This window comes from Ascaphus truei, chromosome 17 (genome assembly GCF_040206685.1).
Source record: "Ascaphus truei isolate aAscTru1 chromosome 17, aAscTru1.hap1, whole genome shotgun sequence".
Classification (NCBI taxonomy): Eukaryota; Metazoa; Chordata; class Amphibia; order Anura; family Ascaphidae; genus Ascaphus; species Ascaphus truei.
Genome location: NC_134499.1, coordinates 31200296 through 31222565, shown reverse-complemented (window position 1 = coordinate 31222565; position 22270 = coordinate 31200296). Strand labels below are relative to the sequence as shown.

General features: G+C 47.1%; 2 protein-coding genes across 3 annotated transcripts in view; both read right to left on the bottom strand.

Annotated features, from left to right (window-relative positions):
* Positions 1-22270, bottom strand: part of TMEM43 (transmembrane protein 43) — a 268845-nt gene that overhangs the window by 127493 nt on the left and 119082 nt on the right. The window lies entirely within an intron of this gene.
* CFAP100 (cilia and flagella associated protein 100) lies at positions 913-21950 on the bottom strand. 2 transcript variants are annotated; one of them, XM_075574600.1, is made up of 16 exons: positions 21833-21950; positions 21056-21140; positions 20569-20658; positions 20393-20490; positions 19717-19903; positions 18653-18720; positions 17044-17207; positions 15548-15628; positions 15101-15300; positions 11150-11255; positions 8975-9044; positions 7543-7694; positions 5607-5742; positions 4613-4815; positions 2599-2692; positions 913-1243 (listed from the first exon to the last, which is right to left on the bottom strand). In XM_075574600.1, the coding sequence occupies exons 2-16, from the start codon at positions 21120-21122 to the stop codon at positions 1130-1132; spliced, it is 1830 nt and encodes a 609-aa protein (XP_075430715.1). In that variant the 5' UTR covers positions 21123-21140; positions 21833-21950; the 3' UTR covers positions 913-1129. The 2 variants fall into 2 exon arrangements, 1 of the variants encoding a protein (XP_075430715.1); XR_012788613.1 differs by lacking the exon at positions 913-1243 and adding an exon at positions 4351-4480.

Here is a 22270-nt window from a genome sequence, read left to right as displayed (position 1 = left end):
CTGTTGGTGGCGCTGGTTTACTGATGCATTCACATAGAGCTAAAATATACAGTATATATTTATTTTAAAGGTAAAGGGGTGTATAAAATATTATGATTAATTTACTGTGACTAACAATGTTTAACAGAGGAGCAATTTGATTGTAAGAGCAGATACTGAGATTTCCACAAGATATTCAAAATCGAGACTTTGGAACCTAATTATTAAGATACAATTCATTTTTTATTTTTTTTTAAATGGTTCCTGCATTTAGCCAATAAGCACAAACCTAAAAATTGGACTTTAATCTAAAAGTAAAGATTTCTTTAAAGTATTTAAGGTTTGTGAAATGAGGATTTGACTACCTTCTTAATATATATACACATACAGTACAGTATATATGTTGCCATGTGAATATTGCTACCTTTCCTAAATTCTTCTCTTTTGTAAAAATTAAACTTTAAGCAGGTTGCATTGTCATTTATTTAACACTAACTGAACTAATACATGTAATCACTTTACTGTTTAGAAATACAGCCTGTGCAATCAGGTCCAATTTACAGGAATTTTCTTCAACAAAGCCCCCCCAAAAACATGTATATTTTTCTCCAGTCTGTACTCTTTACATTTATACAAAAAAAGTGTGTGGGCCGAGCACGCGCATTTTAAGTGAAACTTCTTTGTCTTGTCACAGATATTGTATTTGTGATGGTGATGTTTTTAATTTAAAAATCAAAACACAATCAGTGGCAAAACGCAAAGAAGTTTAACTTAGAATGTGTGTTTTAGCTATTTGCACTTCTATGTTTATAGTAACTGAATTCCGTGTCTCTCTTTCCACTCCTGACGTCACTTCCGTTATGGAATTTTGTTACAACACAAGGGAGTTTTCCTAACACAACTCTGTAGGTGCCAGCAAAGAAGAAGTTTCACTTCAATAAATCACTGCACTTTATTTTTATATCATAACGCAATGTGTAACAGAAACATACAAAAGGGAATCATGTTTCATTCAAGCATTATTGTTTTTTACCATAAAAATCCCGTCGGGCGTACATACTTTCACCGCACAGCAGATGCCACAATGAGTTCGTCCCGTGAAGCTGCCACATCTTGCTGTGTAACCATGATTATTAACACGGAAAAAGCTTTAACTGAAGAAGAGCAAGGCTTCCTCCTTTTCTTTGTCTAGCTTATCCTGATCCTTGTCTATGTTGAGTTTCAGGGCTGGGGGGTCAGAACGATACATGAGCTTCCGGCCAGTCTTTAAAGAAGAACAAAAAGCGGTGTCACGTTAGCAAAGAAAATGGTCCCAACGTACAGCTCACTGCGTGAAGATTAAGATGTCAGCTAAAGCCAATAAATGTTTTAATAGAAACCTGTCCAGTGCTGTATCTTTGTGACTGCATCTGATGTGCCCCAGGCACCAAAAACTAAAGCCCTGTGTATTGTAAAAACCGCTGAGCAAAGCATCAAGCTTGGTGAGCAACCAAAAGCAGCTGCGTGTAGCTCGTCTGGTCAGCTGCTTAAAGGGGCAAGCGAAGCGGCCCCTCCCCCTTGTTTTAATACAGGTTTGAAGCAGAGGTTTCTGGAGTTGAACCCTGTTAATTTCAGCTCAGGGATCCCCCTGCTTCCAGAGGTACTTACCTCCGAAGGGGGGTGTCGGTATCTCGGCCGTTTCCTGCAGTTTGAAGCCCCTGGTCACATGGGCCAATAGGAAGCTGAACCTGAGGATGTTGCGGCTTCCTATTGGCCTGCAGTCCCGGGAGCTTTGTAAAGCAGCCATACAGTGTACACGGGAGTACCTCCGGAAGCAGGGGGATCCCTGCAGCTGAAATGAATGGGGTTCAGCTCCAGAAACGCCCCGCTCCAATCCCGTATTAACAAAATGGGGAGGGAGGGAGCTGGCTTGGATTGCCTCTTTAAAGGGTCAAAGTGAACTAATTCCAGTGACGTGTAAGAATGGGTAACTGATGCCTTTTTTTACCCAAATCTGACATATATAGGTATTATTAATGTATTATTTCCAGTGACACTTGGGAGGATGTTTGATTTCCTCTGGCCGCTCCAGTTTGTCACAGTTTGTGAGATGTCACTGTGTAATCAGTGAGTGTTTGTACAGGCAGAGTCCTCCCATAGTTCTCTGATAAGGATGGGGTGGGATAAGGGGAAAGAAAACACTTGATGGACCAACACTTCTCCATTCAGAGGCCGGCCCCTAAGAAATTCAACTGTCCGACTATGTGTGATTGCACCTTTTATGCTGGCGCTCTGATGATCACTGCCCTTTTCTCTTCCACGGGGATCTTGTGCTGAGCACAGGAGAGGAGCCGTATTAATCAGCGCACTGTCATTAAAACAGCTGAGGGAGCGGGCAGAAGCGCTGGTCACGGCAGCAACGTTCCCACTCTGCACCAGGGAAGGGGGGGCTATGGGGCTGACTATAGATTTCCCAGAATCCCTGTTGGGTAGCCTGAGTTTGTGTGTGCATGGAGGGGAAGTTTGGTGTGCGCTGCTAAAATTCTGTGTTCTAGCGCTTACGAGCATTACAGGGAACCCTGCTCAATACATGGTTATATGTGAGAATACAAGTACCGTATGCTGTGTAACCACACTCACTGTTTTCTTGGGATCGGCCTGTGCTCTCTCCAGGGCCCGTCGCAGCCTTTCCTCTTGGTGCAGCTTCTGCTGTTTAATTTTCTCCTCTCTTAGCCTGGTAAAACGTATGGAATAAAATCCAGATCCCCTACACAGACATTCTGCACAGGCAGCAGCCTCTGTCACACATTCAAATGATTTTTTTGTTCCCTTTAGGCTGTAAACTCAGAGCAGCGGCCTTTGTGTAATCTGTAGCCTTCGATTATTATGTTATTTCATTTCCCAGCATTAACAGCAAATATTTTTCTATCTTTGAAAGATTATATTTTCTCCAAGGTATTTTTAGTGTATGTAGTCAAATGAGAGATTATATATAGCTATAAACACACACTAGCTGTACCATAAGCTGAACATTACTCTTTGTTTTCACCACTTCCTGTAACATCTTGCTGTCTCTTGTCCCCTCTTCCCCTCCTTTACTCTTTTCTCTATCATACACTTCCCTCTCTTTGCACTCCTTGCCTTAATGTGTCTGCTCCTCTCTGTGCACACACTACCTCCTCTCCTGCTCGTCTGTCTCACCTTGCTGTCTCTCTGTCTCCTCCTATTCACCTTGCTGTCTCTCCTCCCCTCCCTCTCTTTGCACTCCCTGCTGCCCCATGTGCACACTGCTCTCCATTCACTCGTCATCCCTCTGTCTCCCCTCCCTCCATCATGCCCTGCTCCTCTTAGCACTCTCTCCTCCCCTCTCTTTGCACTCCCTGCCTTAATGTGTCTGCTGCTCTCTGCACACTACGCTCCCTCCTCTCCTGTTTATCGGTCTCCTGTCCTTGCTGTCTGTTTCCTCCTACTCACCTTGCTGTCTCTTGACCCCTTTAATTGCATTTCCTTCATCCCCATGTGCACAAATATATATATATATATATATAAAATCAAATAGTCGATACCGTTCTGTGGCTAACTAAATGCTTTTACTTGTGCGAGCTTTCGCGATACAGTGATCTCTTCTTCGGGCGATGTTACAATTGATTAAGCCAAGAAATTTACTTTCAAACAGGACAGCTAGGAATGTTATCTCGGGTGAAGCCTAACCCTCCCCCTGTGCAGTATGCGATTTATGACTAAAAGGTGTAAAATGGTCCCTGAATATAAGAGAGAGAGAGAGAGAGAGAGAGAAAGAAAGAAAAGAGAGGGTTTAATTTATAAACCACCCCCAGTGTATCCAGCGCTTTACAAAATGTGTATGTAGAGGGGAAGTGTATAACAGTGGTGGGTGTGGGTGTTGAAATGTAAGAGGGTGTTGCATTTCTGTGCATGGGTACTATGTGGTCCCTATTGGTATAAAGGGAATAAATTGCATTGTACATTTGAATGTGTAAGATCCACTCATAGAGACTGACTAAATGCATCAAATTTATTTTGCCCCTTAACTACATTACATTTGGAAATGACACATACCTCCAGACAACCGGGACCGCTATGGGCACTCGGATGGCACAAACATTCAGGGACCTTTAATCATAAATCGTATACTGCACAGGGGGGGAGGGCTAGGCGTCACCCACATAGATAACATTCCTAGCCATAGAACGGTATCGACTGTTTGTTTTTGATTATTAAGCTCGGCTAACACGGTACAGATGCACACATACATACACAATATATCTGTCTCTCTATATCTCCATATCTCTCTCATATATATATATATATATATATATATATATATATATATATATATATATATAACCACATTATAATATCCTATGATTGCACCTCTGTGGTTCGCAAGACCCTTTAGGTCAGTTTTTCTGGTCATCCCTGCTTCAGGACAGGTGGCTTAGACAAAGACTTAGCCACTGATTATCCCTGCTTCAACACAGGTGGCTCATCCTGAAAACCTGACCTGTTGGGGGTGGGGAGAGGAGGGGGTCTTAGTACTGGAGTTGAGAACCCCTGTCCTATGTGATAATGCAGCCAGTCTCAGAACATGATATGCTGCCAGAGCAGGATACAGCGTTACACTGCACCTCCTTACCTCAACCTCCGCTCCTTCTCTTTGGCTTTCTCAGCTATTTCGATCCTCTCTGGGGGAATCATTTCAATGTTGTCCATCAACTCCTCTAACTGGCGCTCAATTACCATCAGCATCTGCAGGGCATTGAGGTTTGCTCGATTCTCTCCGATGCATGCGCAGTAAACTTCCTCCACCTTGCTGCTCAGAGACGACAGCATGGTGTCCTACAAACAAAATAAATCAGGCGCCAGCATGTGCGTCTGTCTAGTAATAATGCTTATTTATGCAACACCTTTAATTGCTGAAGCAGTTTTAGCCCAGGTGCCTATATGCAGCCACCTCTGGGCTTCAATTCTGGTCCTTACGGTATGGCTTCATTGGAGAAAGAGACCATGCTGTTATGTTACTCAATTGTAGGCGAGTATTTAATGCACAAAGAGAAATAGCCGAGGCTGGAACCTAACATAGAATAAGACAAATTATTACGCACCTCTCTCCCACGCCTACCCAACAGTTGGTACTCTTGCCTTGTAGTTTTAGAGATATTACAGGTAGTCCTCGCTTTTCCGACACAATGCGTCCCGCAAACCCGCTTCGGATGTGGGACAGTTAACATGTTAACCGGCGGCGGTTTCTGTCGGATGCTCGAAAACCATGGCGGATAATTAGTTTTTTTACTGCGTTATGCGTCGACGGAAAGCGAAACGTCAGAAAATGAGGACAACCTGTATTATGATTTCAATATACCTGAAACAAAAGACAAAAAAGCCCAAATGCTACATCTAATCTGTCAAATTAAATAGTTAAATACTTATCTGTTTTTCTTCTCACAAGGGTCATTTAGTTAAATTCCTTGGCCAAAGCATAAGAAGCCTGAGAACCACGTCACAGTAAACCCTGCAGGTCCTACACTACCTGTAAACGTTATCTTCAGCGCTCTGATGGAGGAAGAAAGGTCTCAATAGACTGCTCATTCACAAGTAAGTGAAGTGGGAGAGACTGGTTCAAGACTTACCTGGTCGTCAGATTTGTACTGCCCAAAAGCGAAGACTCGAGACTTCAGCTCCAGATCGGCGGCCCTCTCCTCTTCACGGGCAATGGAGACCTTCAGCTGGTCGATGTGCTCTTGCAATTGCTGGGTCTCTTTCTCCCTAACCCAGAAATGAACACGTTGGAGAGAACGATAATGTTCCCAGTAAGCACTGAGAAATGTGTCCTTCACACCAATAATCCTTCCATGGGATCCCTCTACATGGAATGACATGTCCCCCACATACTTTCATGGGATCCCACTACATGGAATGACATGTCCCCACATACTATCATGGGATCCCACTACATGGAATGACATGTCCCCCACATACTTTCATGGGATCCCACTACATGGAATGACATGTCCCCCACATACTATCATGGGATCCCACTACACGGAATGACATGTCCCCCACATACTATCATGGGATCCCACTACACGGAATGACATGTCCCCCACATACTTTCATGGGATCCCACTACATGGAATGACATGTCCCCCACATACTATCATGGGATCCCACTACATGGAATGACATGTCCCCCACATACTTTCATGGGATCCCACTACATGGAATGACATGTCCCCCACATACTTTCATGGGATCCCACTACATGGAATGACATGTCCCCCACATACTATCATGGGATCCCACTACATGGAATGACATGTCCCCCACATACTTTCATGGGATCCCACTACATGGAATGACATGTCCCCCACATACTATCATGGGATCCCACTACATGGAATGACATGTCCCCCACATACTTTCATGGGATCCCAATACATGGAATGACATGTCCTCCACATACTATCATGGGATCTCACTACATGGAATGACATGTCCCCCACATACTTTCATGGGATCCCAATACATGGAATGACATGTCCCCCACATACTATCATGGGATCCCACTACATGGAATGACATGTCCCCCACATACTTTCATGGGATCCCAATACATGGAATGACATGTCCCCCACATACTATCATGGGATCTCACTACATGGAATGACATGTCCCCCACATACAGTTTGTATTACTAGCTTTTTGGAAAGTATACAAAATACTGTCAAGTTCCTCTTATATAGAGTATTAGTTTTGCCTTCTAGTAATTAAAGCAGCACTCCAAGTGGCAGTTTGTGTTTCTTTTATTTTTTTAGTTATAGGAACTTATATAGGTTAATTTCAGCCCCGGGGACCCCCTGCTTCTCAATTTACATACCCCAGTAGGGTGGTGCTGGTATCCCGGCTGTTTAAATGTCATGTGGGCCAACAGGAAGCTGCAAGGGATGATATCACAGCTTCCTATTTGCTCACAAGACGTGGGACATTTAAGCGGCCATTATGTTAGCCCCACCAAGCCCAGTCGGTGCGGCTACCTGCACAGAGAAGTATCTCGGGAAGCAGGGGGTCCCTGGGGCTGAAATGAATGCAGTACCGCTTCAGACCCCCCACTTCAATAACTAAAAAAAATAAAAATTAAAAAGGAAACCGTAACCTGTTGCGCTGCTTTAAGTGCAGAAGAAATGAATACATAACAACGGCCTCATGTTTATCCGTTTTGAACTAATTATAATTTTTTACAATTGTATGGCAAAGTATCCCAGGAGTCCCCGCTGTATACGGGAGAGTTCTGCTGCACACTTAGGCCGTGGATAGAGTAGGCACGTTCGCGACGGAGCACATGGCGTCGCGCGACCTTTGGGATGGAGAGGCGCGGCCGTGATGTCATGAAGCTGGTTCGCCCTCATTGGCTGAACCGCTCATGTGACCAGGCCGTCGCACGACCAAAACAAAACCTTTTGTCTGCTCGAAAAACCGTTTGCGCTTCATGGGACGCGCACTCTATGGCTTGCCTCATAGAGGTACGGCCTTTTGTTCGAGCGGCACGGAGTAAGGACGCGGCCTTACATTCTCTCCTCTGTGCTGGCGATGGTTTGTTTGGTCTCCTCCAGCAACTCCTCTGTTTCCTGGGAGTTTTGGATCAGCGACAGGTTCTGCTCCTCTAGCTCCGAGAAGATGTCCAGCAGCTGCTGCGGGTCAGTGAAGTACAGCTCGGGTTCCTAGCGAGGGGGACAGAGAGGGCGGTCAGTCCTTACATTATTCGCTGACACACTGCTGCTTGTAGCAACAGCAAAATCAACCGTAGTTATCAGAAGTCAGACCTTGTAACCACAATAACGTGTGTTCATACCGCACTTTCAAATTCCAAAGCATCTTCGTTACATTCTTCATGTATTTTACTGGACCCCCTTCAATTACACGTCCCACTTATTCATACGCCCCCCCGGGGTGTAATCCTTATAGGACATCTACAACTCTTTCACCTTAGAGGCAGAGAGACAAGAATCTCGCACAGTGGGAACTATGTATATAGAGAGTCGCTGTCATTGATTTTGCCATAAAAGGGACGCAGATAAGACTAGCAAGTTAGTGCGTCAATGTATAAAACCAATTTGTAGATGTGTGGTGTGGGCATCAACAACCTATTCACAAAGAAAATGATGACGCAAGGGGTGGAGTTAGAGGCGGAGTTTAGATGCTGTCTGACGCACATATGTAAATAATATTAAACGTCAAGTATGCGCCACTTTTGGGCGCCATAAATACGTCAACATTGCCTGTCAAGTTTTCCTCAGAGTAACAGGTAAATGCAAGTAATACAAATACAAAGACTATGTGCGACAAATGTAAGAGCATGAATAACATAACCAACATATGCTGCTAATGAGAGAAATCGATTGACAATTCTTTAAAAAAAAAAAGCTATCCTTCATACATAAAGGTAGCCACAGGCCCCCTTAGTGTAGGAGGCTGGAATTGAAACCATGTGCATTGATTTACATGTCAGACACTTAACTGCAACAACTGTTTCCACACATCCGGTTACATAATTCACTGTGCAACTTTGTAACCACAGACACACTTTCAACATAAAACTTGTAGTCAGAGTCATTCAAAAGGTGAAAGGCCCAGTCTGAGAGCTGTGGAAACAATTGTTGCACATATAGACAGTGCTGCAGAACTAGCAAAGGCTATCTCACCCCAATATAACTTCTACATGGAAGAAAGGACCAACACCGCTACCCACCCTTCTTTGTCCAATAAAACCTCTAACAGATTTGGGGTTAGGATCATATAAGTGCAACAGAAATGATCAATACATAACAGCCATTCACTTGTATTAACATCATTAAGTAATCCATCATGGGTCATTTTATCTACTGTTATAACCTGCGATTTCTTATGCGGCGTATTTCACGGCAGAGAACTTGTTATAACTGTATCGAATCCCTAATAAAGTGTATCGCTAGTGTTATATTGTGTGGGATTCTTCACTAACCTCTTCGCTGTCTGAGGACACCAGGTTTTCCAAGATGTCCTTATCCTCCCCCAGGGATGTTGCGTTACTCCTGAAAATAGAGCCCACGTGATATTGTGCCCTGCAACGCTTTGTTATATTGCTGCCTGCTCTTATATCAGCGGAAACAATAACTCCCAAGTCTCTCTTCTCTATAGTAGTCGTCGACATTATAGTCTGTGATACTGCGTTTGATTTCAACATGTTAAGGTTGTTTGATGACAGAACACATTGGAATTTATTAGCATGTTGATGCTTCAACAACAAAGCCAAGAGACCCATTTTAAAATAAATATCGTTTTTAGATAAGAAAATGTAAACTTTAAAAACGCAAAAAAACAGTGATGCTCGGTACCTCCCTGCATGCTATCCCCAAGTATCACACACACACACACACACACACACACACACACACACACACACACACACACACACACACACACACACACACACACACACACACACACACACACACACACACACACACACACACACCTGTGTTGACACCCGTACAATGACCGACTCATTTTTTTTTTTGCTTCACTCCACAAACAAGGAGTTCTGCCCATTTTCTTGCCTGCTCAAATCTCATCTCATCTGCCCTTTTTGCCCCCATACGGAGTGTCCCCTTTGTGCTATCTCAACCAGTTTTTCATTCCATCACTGTAGTCAGAGTGCGTCAAGGCAAAAATCTGCCCTCCATACTACAGTGCCAAGTGTGACCAGCAAAGGCAACAGCACAACACATTGTGACCCAGAAACCCGAGCGCTGTGGTTTGGCAGCGTGGTTACCAGTGTCATAGCTCCCTCTGTAACACACAATATGTTTCAGAAGGAAACTATATCTCTGGCGCCCAACACTAGCAAACAATATTAATAATAACTAAATAAAATATACAACCAGGACTGGCAGATGACGAAATTCCCGGAACGGGCTTCAGTCGATGGAGATAATATACATGAAATAAAAACAGACAAGGTACATAGTATAATACTGTAAGGCTAAAACATGTATAGCACACACTTAGACTAACATGCAATGTACTACTGGAAGCTGAAACGAATAACAGGACAACTGAATAATAATAAAACATTTAATAAACGACACGATGATTAACACTGATGAGATAAGATATCCTTTGTATTTAGTCCCACTGGAACCTCCTCTGTATCAGATAGACTGCCCTCTAACCAGATGGAAAGTGGTAGTAAGCGGTGGAGATATCTGCGAGTCTCCCCTCTCATACACCCCTGAGGAAGAAAGCAGTCACTTTCGAAACGTGTAGGGTGGTCCCGCTGACTTTGTCACTATCACCCCTACAATCACTTGGCAGTTCCACGGCGAATCTGCAGTTGCAGTTGGCGACTTCGGAGTTCCTCACAAGTCTCCATCAGGCATCGCGAGACCAGGAGTGGCGTGCTGCCCAGACGGAAGTTGCGGGAGAACAGGACGCAGCCTGTGTCGGAGAGCGGGGCCAGGAACCACTGTGCCAAAATGAGAGGGGAAACTCGCAGATATCTCCACCGCTTACTACCACTTTCCATCTGGTAAGTGGGCAGTCTACCTGATACAGAGGAGGTTCCAGTGGGACTATATACTAAGGATATCTTATCTCATCAGTGTTAATCATTGTGTCGTTTATTAAATGTTTTGATTATTATTCAGTTTACCTGTTATTCGTTTCAGCTTCCAGTATTACATTGCATGTTAGTCTAAGTGTGTGCTATACATGTTTTAGCCTTACAGTATTATACTATGTACCTTGTCTGTTTTTATTTCATGTACAGTATATGATCTCCATCGACTGAAGCCCGTTCCGGGAATTTTGTCATCTGCCAGTCCTGGTTGTATATTTTATTTAGTTATTATTAATATTGTTTGCTAGTGTTGGGCGCCAGAGATATACTTTCCTTCTCTATCCTTTACTCTCTGACCAGGTGGTCAGAGTGATATCTTAGGCAGCCATATAACACTTGTTTATATATATATATATATATATTTTATATTATTTTTTTACTATTACTATTTCATATCACCTAAGTAGGCGAATTTGTGTCACACCTCCATTTAGAATTAGCGCTATCTATTTTTGTTTTCCTACACAATATGTTTCAGCCCCTCGGATTCCCGAGTCTCTCACAAGACACAATACTCACATCTTTTTAGTGGTCTGCTGTTTGATGCTCAGCCTGGAGGGCTGCTGGACATCTCTCGTGGAGTCCCGGCTCTGGATAACTTGTCCCGATGACCTGCTCTCTCTCCCTAAACAATAGTTGTAAAAATATGAACACAGAACTGACAGGCCCACAGCTATCCATAAGAGCTCACAATCTATTTTCTTCAACCCACAAAGTAGCAAAAATATATATATATATATATATATACATATCTTATACTATATTAGTGAAAGCACAGTATGTTTGCCTGCCTGCCTGGATGTCCGGTGTCCCTAGCGGCAATCTCATTGGTCCCTTGGGCCGCCCGCCCCCGCACACCTCTCATTGGCCTCACACACTCACACCACCCCCTTGGGCCGCCCCCCACACCTCTCATTGGCCTGAGGCGGAGTGACGGGCCAAAGGACACACACACACACACACACACACACACACACACACACACACACACACACACACTCTCTCTCTCTGTTACATACATTAGCAGCACATCTCCCGCTCTCTTCCCCACCGGTCCCCGAGGCTCCGCCTCTTCCTCCGCCTCTTCCTGTTTCCCGCGCTTTCACCCCCCCCCCCCCCTCCACGTGGGAGCTGCCGGACGGGTGAGGGAGCTGCCGGACGGGTGAGGGAGCTGCCGGACGGGTGAGGGAGCGGCCTTCACCTCCCCTCACTCACTTCCCCTCCACCCCCCCCCCGGCGCCGCTACAGTCAGCGGGGGAGCGGAGTGATCACCTCCCCTCACTCACTTCCCCTCCACCCCCCCCCGGCGCCGCTACACTCAGCGGGGGAGCGGAGTGATCACCTCCCCTCACTCACTTCCCCTCCACCCCCCCCCCGGCGCCGCTACACTCAGCGGGGGAGCGTAGTGATCACCTCCCCTCACTCACTTCCCCTCCACCCCCCCCCCCGGTGTCGCTACACTCAGCGGGGGAGCGGAGTGATCACCTCCCCTCACTCACTTCCCCTCCACCCCCCCCCCGGCGCCGCTACACTCAGCGGGGGAGCGGAGTGATCACCTCCCCTCACTCACTTCCCCTCCACCCCCCCCCGGCGCCGCTACACTCAGCGGGGGAGCGGAGTGATCACCTCCCCTCACTCACTTCCCCTCCACCACCCCCCGGCGCCGCTACACTCAGCGGGGGAGCGGAGTGATCACCTCCCCTCACTCACTTCCCCTCCACCCCCCCCCCCGGCGCCGCTACAGTCAGCGGGGGAGCGGAGTGATCACCTCCCCTCACTCACTTCCCATCCACCCCCCCCCCCGGCGCCGCTACACTCAGCGGGGGAGCAGAGTGATCACCTCCCCTCACTCACTTCCCCTCCACCCCCCCCCCCCGGCGCCGCTACACTCAGCGGGGGAGCGGCCACAACACGCTGCCTCCCGCCTCAGATCCACATGGGAGCTGCCGGACGGGTGAGTGAGCGGCCTTCACCTACCCTCACCCACCCCTCACTACACTTCCCCTCCCTTCCACATCCCCTCCACCTCCCCTCACCCACCCCTCACTACACTTCCCCTCCCTTCCACCTCCCCTCCACTTCACCCCCCCTTCCCCTCCCCTCCACCCCCCCTTAACTTCCCCTCCACCCCCCCCCTTAACCTCCCCTCCACCCCCCCCCTTCACCTCCCCTCCACCCCACCTTCACCCCCCCCCTTCACCTTCCCTTCACTCTCCCTTACAACCTCCCACCACCTCCCCCCTCTTCCCACCACCTCCCCCCCCTTTCCACCGCCCCCCCCACCTTCCCACCTTCCCACCACCTCCCCCCCTTCCCACCTTCCCACCACCTCCCCCCCTTGCCACCTCCCCCCCCTTCCCACCTCCCCCCCTTCCCACCACCTCCCCCCTCTTCCCACCACCTCCCCCCTTCCCCTCCTCCATCTCCCCCGTTCCCCTCCTCCACCTCACCCCTTCCCCTCCTCCACCTCCCCCTTCCTCCACCTCCCCCCTTCCCCTCCTCCCCCCTTCCCCTCCTCCACCTCCCTCCTCACCTCCCTCCTCACCTCCCCCCTTACCCTCCTCCACCTCCCCCCTTTCCCCATCCCCCCTCTCCCCTCTTCCCCCCCTCCACCCCTCTTTCCCCCCTTTCCCTCCTCCCCCACCTTTCCCCCCTTTTCCCCTCCCCCACCTTTACCCCCCCTCCCCCTTCACCCTTTCCCCCACCTCCCCCCTTCACCCTTTCCCCCCCCTCCCCCTTCTCCTCCCCCCTTCCCCTCCTCCCCCACCTCCCTCTTCCCCCTTCCTCTCCTCCACCTCCCCCTTCCCTTCCTCCCTTCACACCCCCTTCACCTCCTGTCACTACCCCCCCTTCGCCTCCTGTCACCCCCCTCCTGTCACCCCCCCCCCTCCCTTCACCTCCTGTCACCCACCTCCCGTCACCCCCCCCCCTCCCTTCACCTCCCGGCAACCCCCTCCACCTCCCGTCACCCCCCCTTCACCTCTCCCCCTTCACCTCCCCTCACCCCTCCTTCACCTCCCCTCACCCCCCCTTCACCTCCCCTCCGCCCCCCCTTCACCTCCCCTCCGCCCCCCCTTCACCTCCCCTTCACCATCCCCCACCACCCCCCCCTCACCACCCATCCTCACCTCCCCTCCGACCTCCCCTCCGCCCCCCTTCACCTCCCCTCACCACCCCCCACCACCCCTCCGACCTCCCCTCCTTCAACGCCTTTCGTCCGCCCTCCCGCCTCTGCCTTTCGCCCACCCGCACTTCTGCCTTTCACCCGCCCACCACTCACACCCCTGCGCCACACAGCCGCCGCACGCACTAAACAGACCTGCCACACTCGACACACACCCGCCGCCTCTCACCCACCCCACACACTCGACACACACCTGCCGCCTCCTGCCCCTACGCAACAATATCACTGACCAGCTGTCACCTGCACTCGCCACACACCCGCCGCCTCACACCCTAGCAGGACCCCGACCCACAGCCAGCACTCACTACCCACGCGCCACCCGTACTGAACACCCACCCGCCGCCTCACACATGCTCACACCCTAGCAGGACACACGCCTCACATTTTCACATCACTTATGTCACCAAAATATACATTGTACTGTGGTGTGTTTACAATAAACCATTTTTAAACAACATCGTATTACATTTTCTTCCATCTTTCTTTTCAACATTATTATCCAACCTTTACAACAAATACTCACCTATTGTTCCACCATTTATAAATAATACTACCTATTACGCATTTACATCCCGGGCAACGCCGGGTCTCTCAGCTAGTATATATATATATTCACGTATTTTCTCCCTTTATAAGAATGAATACATCTCTATTTTCTTCAGCTCCTGTGTGATTTTTTTAAATCTTATCATCTGGTAATTATTGCTCTTCCCCTTTATATATATTTGGCTAACGATGGCAAAATAATTAGTTGAAAGTAACCAAAAGAATACAAGTCTCAACGATTTACTTGTATATCAAGTTTACCAAAAAAAAAAATATATATAAAGGATTAGGTGAAGATCGTAACCCCCCCCCCTCCCAGAACATTTGGCCAACAAGTAGACATGGCGCATTTATAAAACATGATTTAAAAAACCTTAGACTTTTTTTTAATTGTGTCAACGAACTGTATTTAACCTAATAAATATTCTATTGTCATTAGTTCACTTTGGTCCTAAGAGGAATTGCTCCAGTGAGCTGAACAAAGTCTACATTTAGTGTAGGTTGAACTTGATGGACACGTGTCTTTTTTCCAACCTCCTCTACTATGTAACAACTATGTAACAGCTATGTAACAGCTATGTAACAGCTATGTAACAGCTATGTAACAGCTCGTTGCAGTTGGTTCTCAATCTATGTTCTCCCACAAGCACATTGCGCCATCTTTTCCCACGGGACTCCCAGTATAATCCAGCGTCAACATCCACAATTAGGGCAGTGCCTGGTCCTCACAGATCACTTACTCTTTCCTAGAGCAGGAGACAGGGACACTTTGGATTCGGAGCCCCGTTTCTCCTTCTCCCTGGAGGTGGAGATGACGGATAACTTCCGTCCTGCCCTCTTCCCTGCCGCCTCTTCCCTCCATTCCTTTGGAGACAGCTTGAAGAGGAAGTCTTTGTGCATCAGGTACTCCCGCAGAACGTCCTCGCACTTGGAGATGTCACTGGGAGACGGACAAGCAGCCAAAAGAGGAAAGAACAAATTCAGTTGTCCACTTTCGTTTAGAAATCCCCTTTACTTTGCCCTGTTCGTCCCTATCACTCACAGCGCTGCTACTTCCTCCAGCAGCTTTCCATCTCTGAGAAATATTACAGGACATTTTTTTTGCAGGGGCCTTTTAAACATGGCTGCCATTCTGAGTTTTTCAGGAAATGTCTATTAAAAGCATCTGGGCCTCTTTTTTTTTTTACCTCTTGATATTCACCATCTGTGCAGTCTGCCTCTTGATTTCAGAGACTTTCTCCATTTTCAGCTTGGTTTCCCGGTCAGCCCTGAGCATGGAGGCAAACAGAACCACACAGGGCATAAGAATGAGAGGTGGTGTAAAACAGGAGCTCAACACGCGCTAACTGTGTGTCGCCAACAAAGTCTGATTTATCTTTTTTAAAACGCACACAGATTTCTGCAACCAGACTTCATAACAAGTTTTTCTGCTCCATCTGACCCCTTCGCTGCCAGAGATCAAACCACACCTTCAATATGGAGTACAATTTTGGGCACTACTCCTTAGAAAATACATTATGGAACTAGAGAGTGCAGAGAAGAGCCACCAAGTTAATAAAGGGGATGGACAATCTAACTTATGAGGTTACAGTAGGCTAAATAATATTTATTTACATTAGAAAAGAGGCGTCTAAGAGGGGATATGATAACTATATACAAATATATTTGGGGACAATACAAGAAGCTTTCAAAATAACTATTTATCCCAAGGACAGTACAAAGGACTCGGGGGCATCCCTTAAGGTTGGAGGAAAGGAGATTTCACCAGCAACAAAGGAAAGGGTTCTTTACAGTAAGGGCAGTTACAATGTGGAATTCATTACCCATGGAGACTGTGATGGCAGATACAATAGATTTGTTCAGAAAAAGGTTGGACATCTTTTTAGAAAGGAAATGTATACAGGGATAAACCAAATAAGTAAACATGGGAAGGATGGTGACCCAGGGAGTAATCTGATTGCCAATTCATGGAGTCAGGAAGGAATTTATTTTTCCCCTTATGAGATATCATTGGATGAGATGTCACTGGGGTTTTTTGTTTGATTTCCTCTGGATCAATATACTGTAAGTACGGATATAGGATAAAGTATCTGTTGTCTAAATTTAGCATAGGTTGAACTTGATGGACGCGTGTCTTTTTTCAACCTCATCTACTATGTAACATTGCAAGAAAAAAAAACCATCAACAAATACATGCATTACTGTCCACACTGGCAGCAGGTGAGTTAATGTGTGCCTCTGTATAATGCAGAGGTTCACACACCTATAGAGGTTGCAAGGAAACAGTGAAGGTGTTTTTATGTCAACGTTAACCCTTTTGAGGCCAGTTCCAGCACCCCTCCAGTATCAAAAAGGTTAATTCAGGGGTTCTCAACTCCAGTCACCAAGACGCTCCAACAGGTCAGGTTTTCCGGATATCCTTTCTTCAGCACAGGTGGCTCAATCAGTCCCTGCTGCAGCACAAGTGGCTCAATCAGTGGCTCAGTCTTTGACTGAGCCACTGATTGAGCCTCCTGTGCTGAAGCAGGGGCATCCTGAAAAGCTGACCAGTTAAGGGGTCTCGAGGACCGGAGTTGAGCCCCCCCCCCCCTGAGTTAACTCCCTGTACCTCCTCCTGGCCGTGTCAGGTGCCCGGGAGCAGTACCAGTGTAAACCTTTTGCCCGCGCGGAATAGCGCACTCACTGCTTCAGCGCTTCCACCGAATTCCTGTCGTTCTGCTTCAGAAACTCGTCAAACTTGACCGCGTCTTCCTCCAGGAACTGCTCCGCCTTCTCCAGTTTCATCTCCTCGGCCGCAGCCAGCGCCTCCAGCTTGTGGATCTCGTCTCGCTTCACTGTTAGAGAGTACTGAGACACAGGGCCCACAAGCCTTCGATTCATTCGCGAGTCATGACACACGTACTATTGTAAAGTATTGGATGTCTTTATTTACATAGCGCCAAAAGTGTACTCAGCACTTCACAAAGAATACAGTACAGGGAATTAAAATAATACATTAAGCGCAACAAAATCAGACAATAGGAAAGGAAATCCCTGCCCCGAAGAGCTTACAATCTAAGAGGTTTGATGGGAGACTTACAGAGACAGCAGGTGAGGCAGTAAGTGCTATAGATGGCAGTGCTTAGCCACAATGGGTGGTAGGAGTGACGGTGGGACAATAGCCATTAGTGCAGGCTATTGGGATGCTTAATTTTTTGGGGGTGAGTTTAAAGGTTAGTCAGTATTAAATCAGAAGGTTAACACCATTTACAGGGGAAGAGATGGCAGGGAAGCGTGGGTGTGATCAGGTGTGTGTGTCTATCACAGCGGTCGCCATATTTAACAGCCCGGCAATTTTTTTTTTGAATATCAGTATTTCTCTAGGTTAGAAAACGTATGAGTACTTCCTCACAGGAGTATGTGATTGGGATATAAAAGAACATTTGGGGGAATATGTTAAAATAAGAAAACAAACATTTTTTATTTCTTTTTTAGCCTAAGAGTGACTGCACCGTTAAAGCTGCAGACCAAGCAATATCCTACGTGTGTTTTTCTTTTGAAAGAAATCAGTCCTGAACTTTAAAAAAAATGATACAAGTTTTTTCTCAAACAACTCAGAATGACATTTTTAATGTATTATAATGTAACCAGCATTTTTGTTTCTATAGCAACCATTTACAAAGACACATCACCTTGCTCTTCTGAAACAGTGCAGCAATTGTATCTAGTGACTGCCTGGTCACATGATCTTCCCCACAGAACTTTGCAGCTTTGGTCCTCTTCTGCTGCACTGACAGCCATTTAGCTAATTACTTATTGTGTGGTATTGATGCACATATTAAAGGACAGGTGGGAGGGGGAGAGAAACTGGCAGCTTGGACTGCTGCTTTAAAGTAGCAATTCCCACCTAAAGCCTGAGTTGAACTCCTATAATGTTAGCATCTTGCCCCCTGAGCATGTCCTGCTCCAAAAAGAAAAAAAAATAATGTTAAAAATCATGATTTTCTTAATTTACAGTGTCCGTGGTTACCATGGTAACCTCTAACTGCACTGGACGCAAGGCAGAGCTCCATTTTGACCTCCCGAACACTTAATATTTCAAACACATATCCACTGAGCGTTGAGAATAGCAAGAAAAAATCTCTTCTAGAAGTAAAGATGCATCAAAATACAGTCAGTGCAGGCTGCTGCTCTAAAAGGGCGCTTCAGCCAACCTCCTGTAATATAAATACAATCACAGGCAGTCTCAAGTCTCCTGATGTCCTTGTAATCTGAGGCCAGGTGACAAGCATGTGACACAACGGAGACCTTACCTGGAGGAGGAACATTTCCCTCTTCTTGTTGATGTATTCATGTAGACTTTCTTTCTGTACCTGTCGATCTAAAAGGAAAAGAAGGGACAGAGCTGAGTGAGAGGTATGGGCAGAGCAGCAGGGCGAGAGGCGAGGGTAGAGCAGCAGGGCGAGGGGTGTGGGCAGAGCAGCAGGGCGAGAGGTGCGGGCAGAGCAGCAAGGCGAGGGGTGCGGGCAGAGCAGCAGGACGAGGGATGAGGGCAGGAAACCATTTGGTGAGCAGGATGTTCAGATTAGGATGTCTGTTGGTAGACACAGCGGAGCCAGGGAAAAAACGGCTCTGGATGTCAGAACTGATAAGCAAGGTTTCTATTGGCAAGTTTTGAATTTATCCCTCCTATCAGTGAATGCGTAATTTCAATCCCTGCTTTAATTGGCTATTACACTCCTCAATGATTTAGATAGGAATTCAGCCTATATAAGAGCGTGCTGTAAAAGCAGCTCTCTCTCTCTCTCTCTCTCTTTTTCCTGTTGGAGATCTGAAGACAAGCAGCTGCTGGCAGGCCTCTCTCCTTTTGCTTCTGTGAAAGAGCTATTCACACCTGGAAGCATGGGGAGGCCTAGCCAGCAGGCTGCATTTCGGTCCAGGAGCCCAAGGTCCTATCAAGGTAAGCCTTTGCTGAACAGGCGCCTTGCAACTAGGAAAGGGTAGATCTCTTCCCCAGACCCCCGTAAGTGTGTATATTCTCTGTTTCTTGTATTTCTGTGTGTTTCCGAGGTCTTGTCCGAATAAACCGCAATTTATTTTACTGCCTGTTTTGCCTTGTGACTGATCCCTTAAATATAAATGTGTAGTGGGCCTGGTCTCCCGTGACAGCCAGCAGCTTGTATTGCTGCTTTAAACTCTTGTACTACTGATCTAAAAAATGTGGGTTTGAAGCAAAGGTGGAGTCTACCTGCTAACAGTAACATTAAGTGAAATAATGATGCGTCATCTTCTGTACCCAAACAGTAACATTGTGACAGACAGGTACAGCACACTTTGGTCTGCTTGTACTCTTCACAGCAGTTTCTCCTGTACATACCTCTTGTAACTGCCAGCTTCCACGCGGGTTTCTCTTGGACGGCCATGGCTTTCCCCGCTCCTTCCTCCCCACCCTCTTCCAGCTCCTCATCTTCAATCTCTTTGCGCAGCCCCGCAAGCTTCGCGTGGATTGTGGCCGTGTGTGTGGTCTTCTGGTGGACTTTCAAGTTCTTGTTGAGTTCGCGCTCCTGTGGGAGGACAGAAGCAGAGTCAGCCCCTCATCCAGGGACAGGCTCGACCAGAGCTGGTTTGGAAGTTCTGACACTTCACAGGCTCAATGGGGGAAAACGACTTGGCCATCCTGTCAATGAGGGTTAGGGGGTCACATGAGATAACGAGAGGTGTTGGAAAATAGACTTGGCAACTCATTTTGAGTGTCTATTACTAAGCCACACAAAAAAAGGCAGGAATCACAAATCTTACCAGACTAAAAATGGCTCAAAATCTTTTTTCTTCTTTTTTTTTTAGTGTTTAGAGAGTGGTTTCCTCGTATTTATGTTTTTAAATTGTGAAAAAGATGGGGGGGGAAAAAAATCTTCCCCAGTGATCTGGAGTCCTATAGAAAAACAGGTTCCGGTGTAACCCTCAGGCCGACAGGCACAACGAGGTTGAGTTATCATCCCTAATACGAGTCAGGTTAGTTCTGCAGGGCATAGCCCATGGTTTTTCACACGTACCATGTTCTTTCTTTCATTTTCCTGATCTCTAACGACGAAGAAGTCCGGTGGGATCTTGAATGGGTTCTGCTCCACGTGGCTCCTCTTCTTTACATGCGCTGCAAAAGGAGAGGCAGACCACGGTGATGTAAAATCCCAGAGCAGTCCGTGGCTCATTGAGACTGTGGCACTTTTACCTGAACCTGCAGATTTGGTGTCTGCCCCGGGCTTGGCAGAGTTCAGACCGGACTTGGGGGCGGAGAGACGAGAAACTGTGCGTGCACCGTCTTGAATACACAGAATAGAATATAAAGATAGATTCTTAGGGCAACACAATGCTGAAACAGTGGCGACAGAGATGGCTAACCCCTTCAGGGCTGGATCGGAAGCATCTCTTAGTATATATGCCCCATAATATCTTCATACCACGGAAAAAGACATTGGACTGCATGCTTGTTGTCTCAATAAAATTCACAGTTGCTATGAACTAGTATTCGGGGTGCAGAAAACAGCACCTGATTTATCAAAGAAAAACAGAATCCAACAGAAAGCAATGGGCATTATTTTCCTCTGTTTTGCAGCCATGAGACTTTGATACTGAATGTCTTATGTGCAGTGCAATGTACACTATATCATTAGCTTGTTTTCCTATATTATCATTATGAGAAGGGTTCCGATACTTACGTGATGCAATACCAGACCCGGGGGTTTCTCGTGACACGGTGGAGCGTGCCAATGACATGGACGACATTCTGTAATCACGGTGATCCTGGGAAGACGGGTACGGAACAAATCCAGAGTGTCTTCAAATGTATGTATGCATGTATATACACAAATGCACTAGTGTCTCTGTGGGCTCCATGTGAATGGATTTTCCAGGCAAAAGGTGACACTGTGTGCTCATTTGCATGTCATTTCCCAGAATCCCTTGCTCCAGTGGAAGCACTGTATGCTGGGTGATAATGGTGAAAGGCGGGGTTGCAGACCTGTCTAAGACATGTGAATGTGCTCACAAGTGATATTCTTTATTGGCTATACACACACACACACACACACACACACACACACGTCTCCATATGCGTGTTTACATACAGACACCTCTACATATACACTCACCTATATACAACACACACACTCACACATATACATCCCTCACTCACACATATACCGCACACACTCACTCACATACAGCACACACTCACGCACACATATACAGCACACACTCACTCACACATATACAGCACACACTCACACACTCACTCACTCACATACAGCACACACTCACACATATACAGCACACACTCACTCACACATATACAGCACACACTCACACACTCACAGCACACACTCACCTATATACAGCACACACTCACACACACATATATACAGCACTCACATGCAGCACACACTCACTCACATACAGCACTCACTCACATATAACACACACTCACACTCACTCACCTATATACAGCAAGATGCACCGGTCCCGCGTGCCCCCTGTTCCTTGTTTACTTCTCCATGGAAACTGATGTTCTCGTCGCCGTGATAACCTGCTGACGTCACCGCAGCCCCTCCTGACGCCCCGCCCACTCTATCCTTCATTCTCAGTGATGGTCAGCAGGGGGCGCAGCGTGTAACTGCGGGAGTGAAGGGGACATGGGGACAGGTGACCTGCAGCCGGTGACAGAGGGACATGCAGCAGGCAGAAGGACAGGTGCATGCAGGGGGAGAGGGGCAGTGCACAGGGACATGCTGGGCACAGAGGGCAGTGCACAGGGACATGCTGGGCACAGAGGGGCAGTGCACAGGGACATGCTGGGCACAGAGGGGCAGTGCACATGGACATGCTGGGCACAGAGAGGCAGTGCACAGGGACATGCTGGGCATAGGGACATGCTG

Coding starts and splice junctions, on each gene's coding strand:
- CFAP100 (XM_075574600.1), bottom strand. CDS start 21,122: ATGTCGTCCATGTCATTGGCACGCTCCACCGTGTCACGAGAAACCCCC. Junction 9,045..11,149: donor CAGCAGACCACTAAAAAGAT/GTGAGTATTGTG, acceptor CTCTATTTTCAG/GAGTAACGCAACATCCCTGG. Junction 1,244..2,598: donor AGGCCGATCCCAAGAAAACA/GTGAGTGTGGTT, acceptor TCTTCTTTAAAG/ACTGGCCGGAAGCTCATGTA.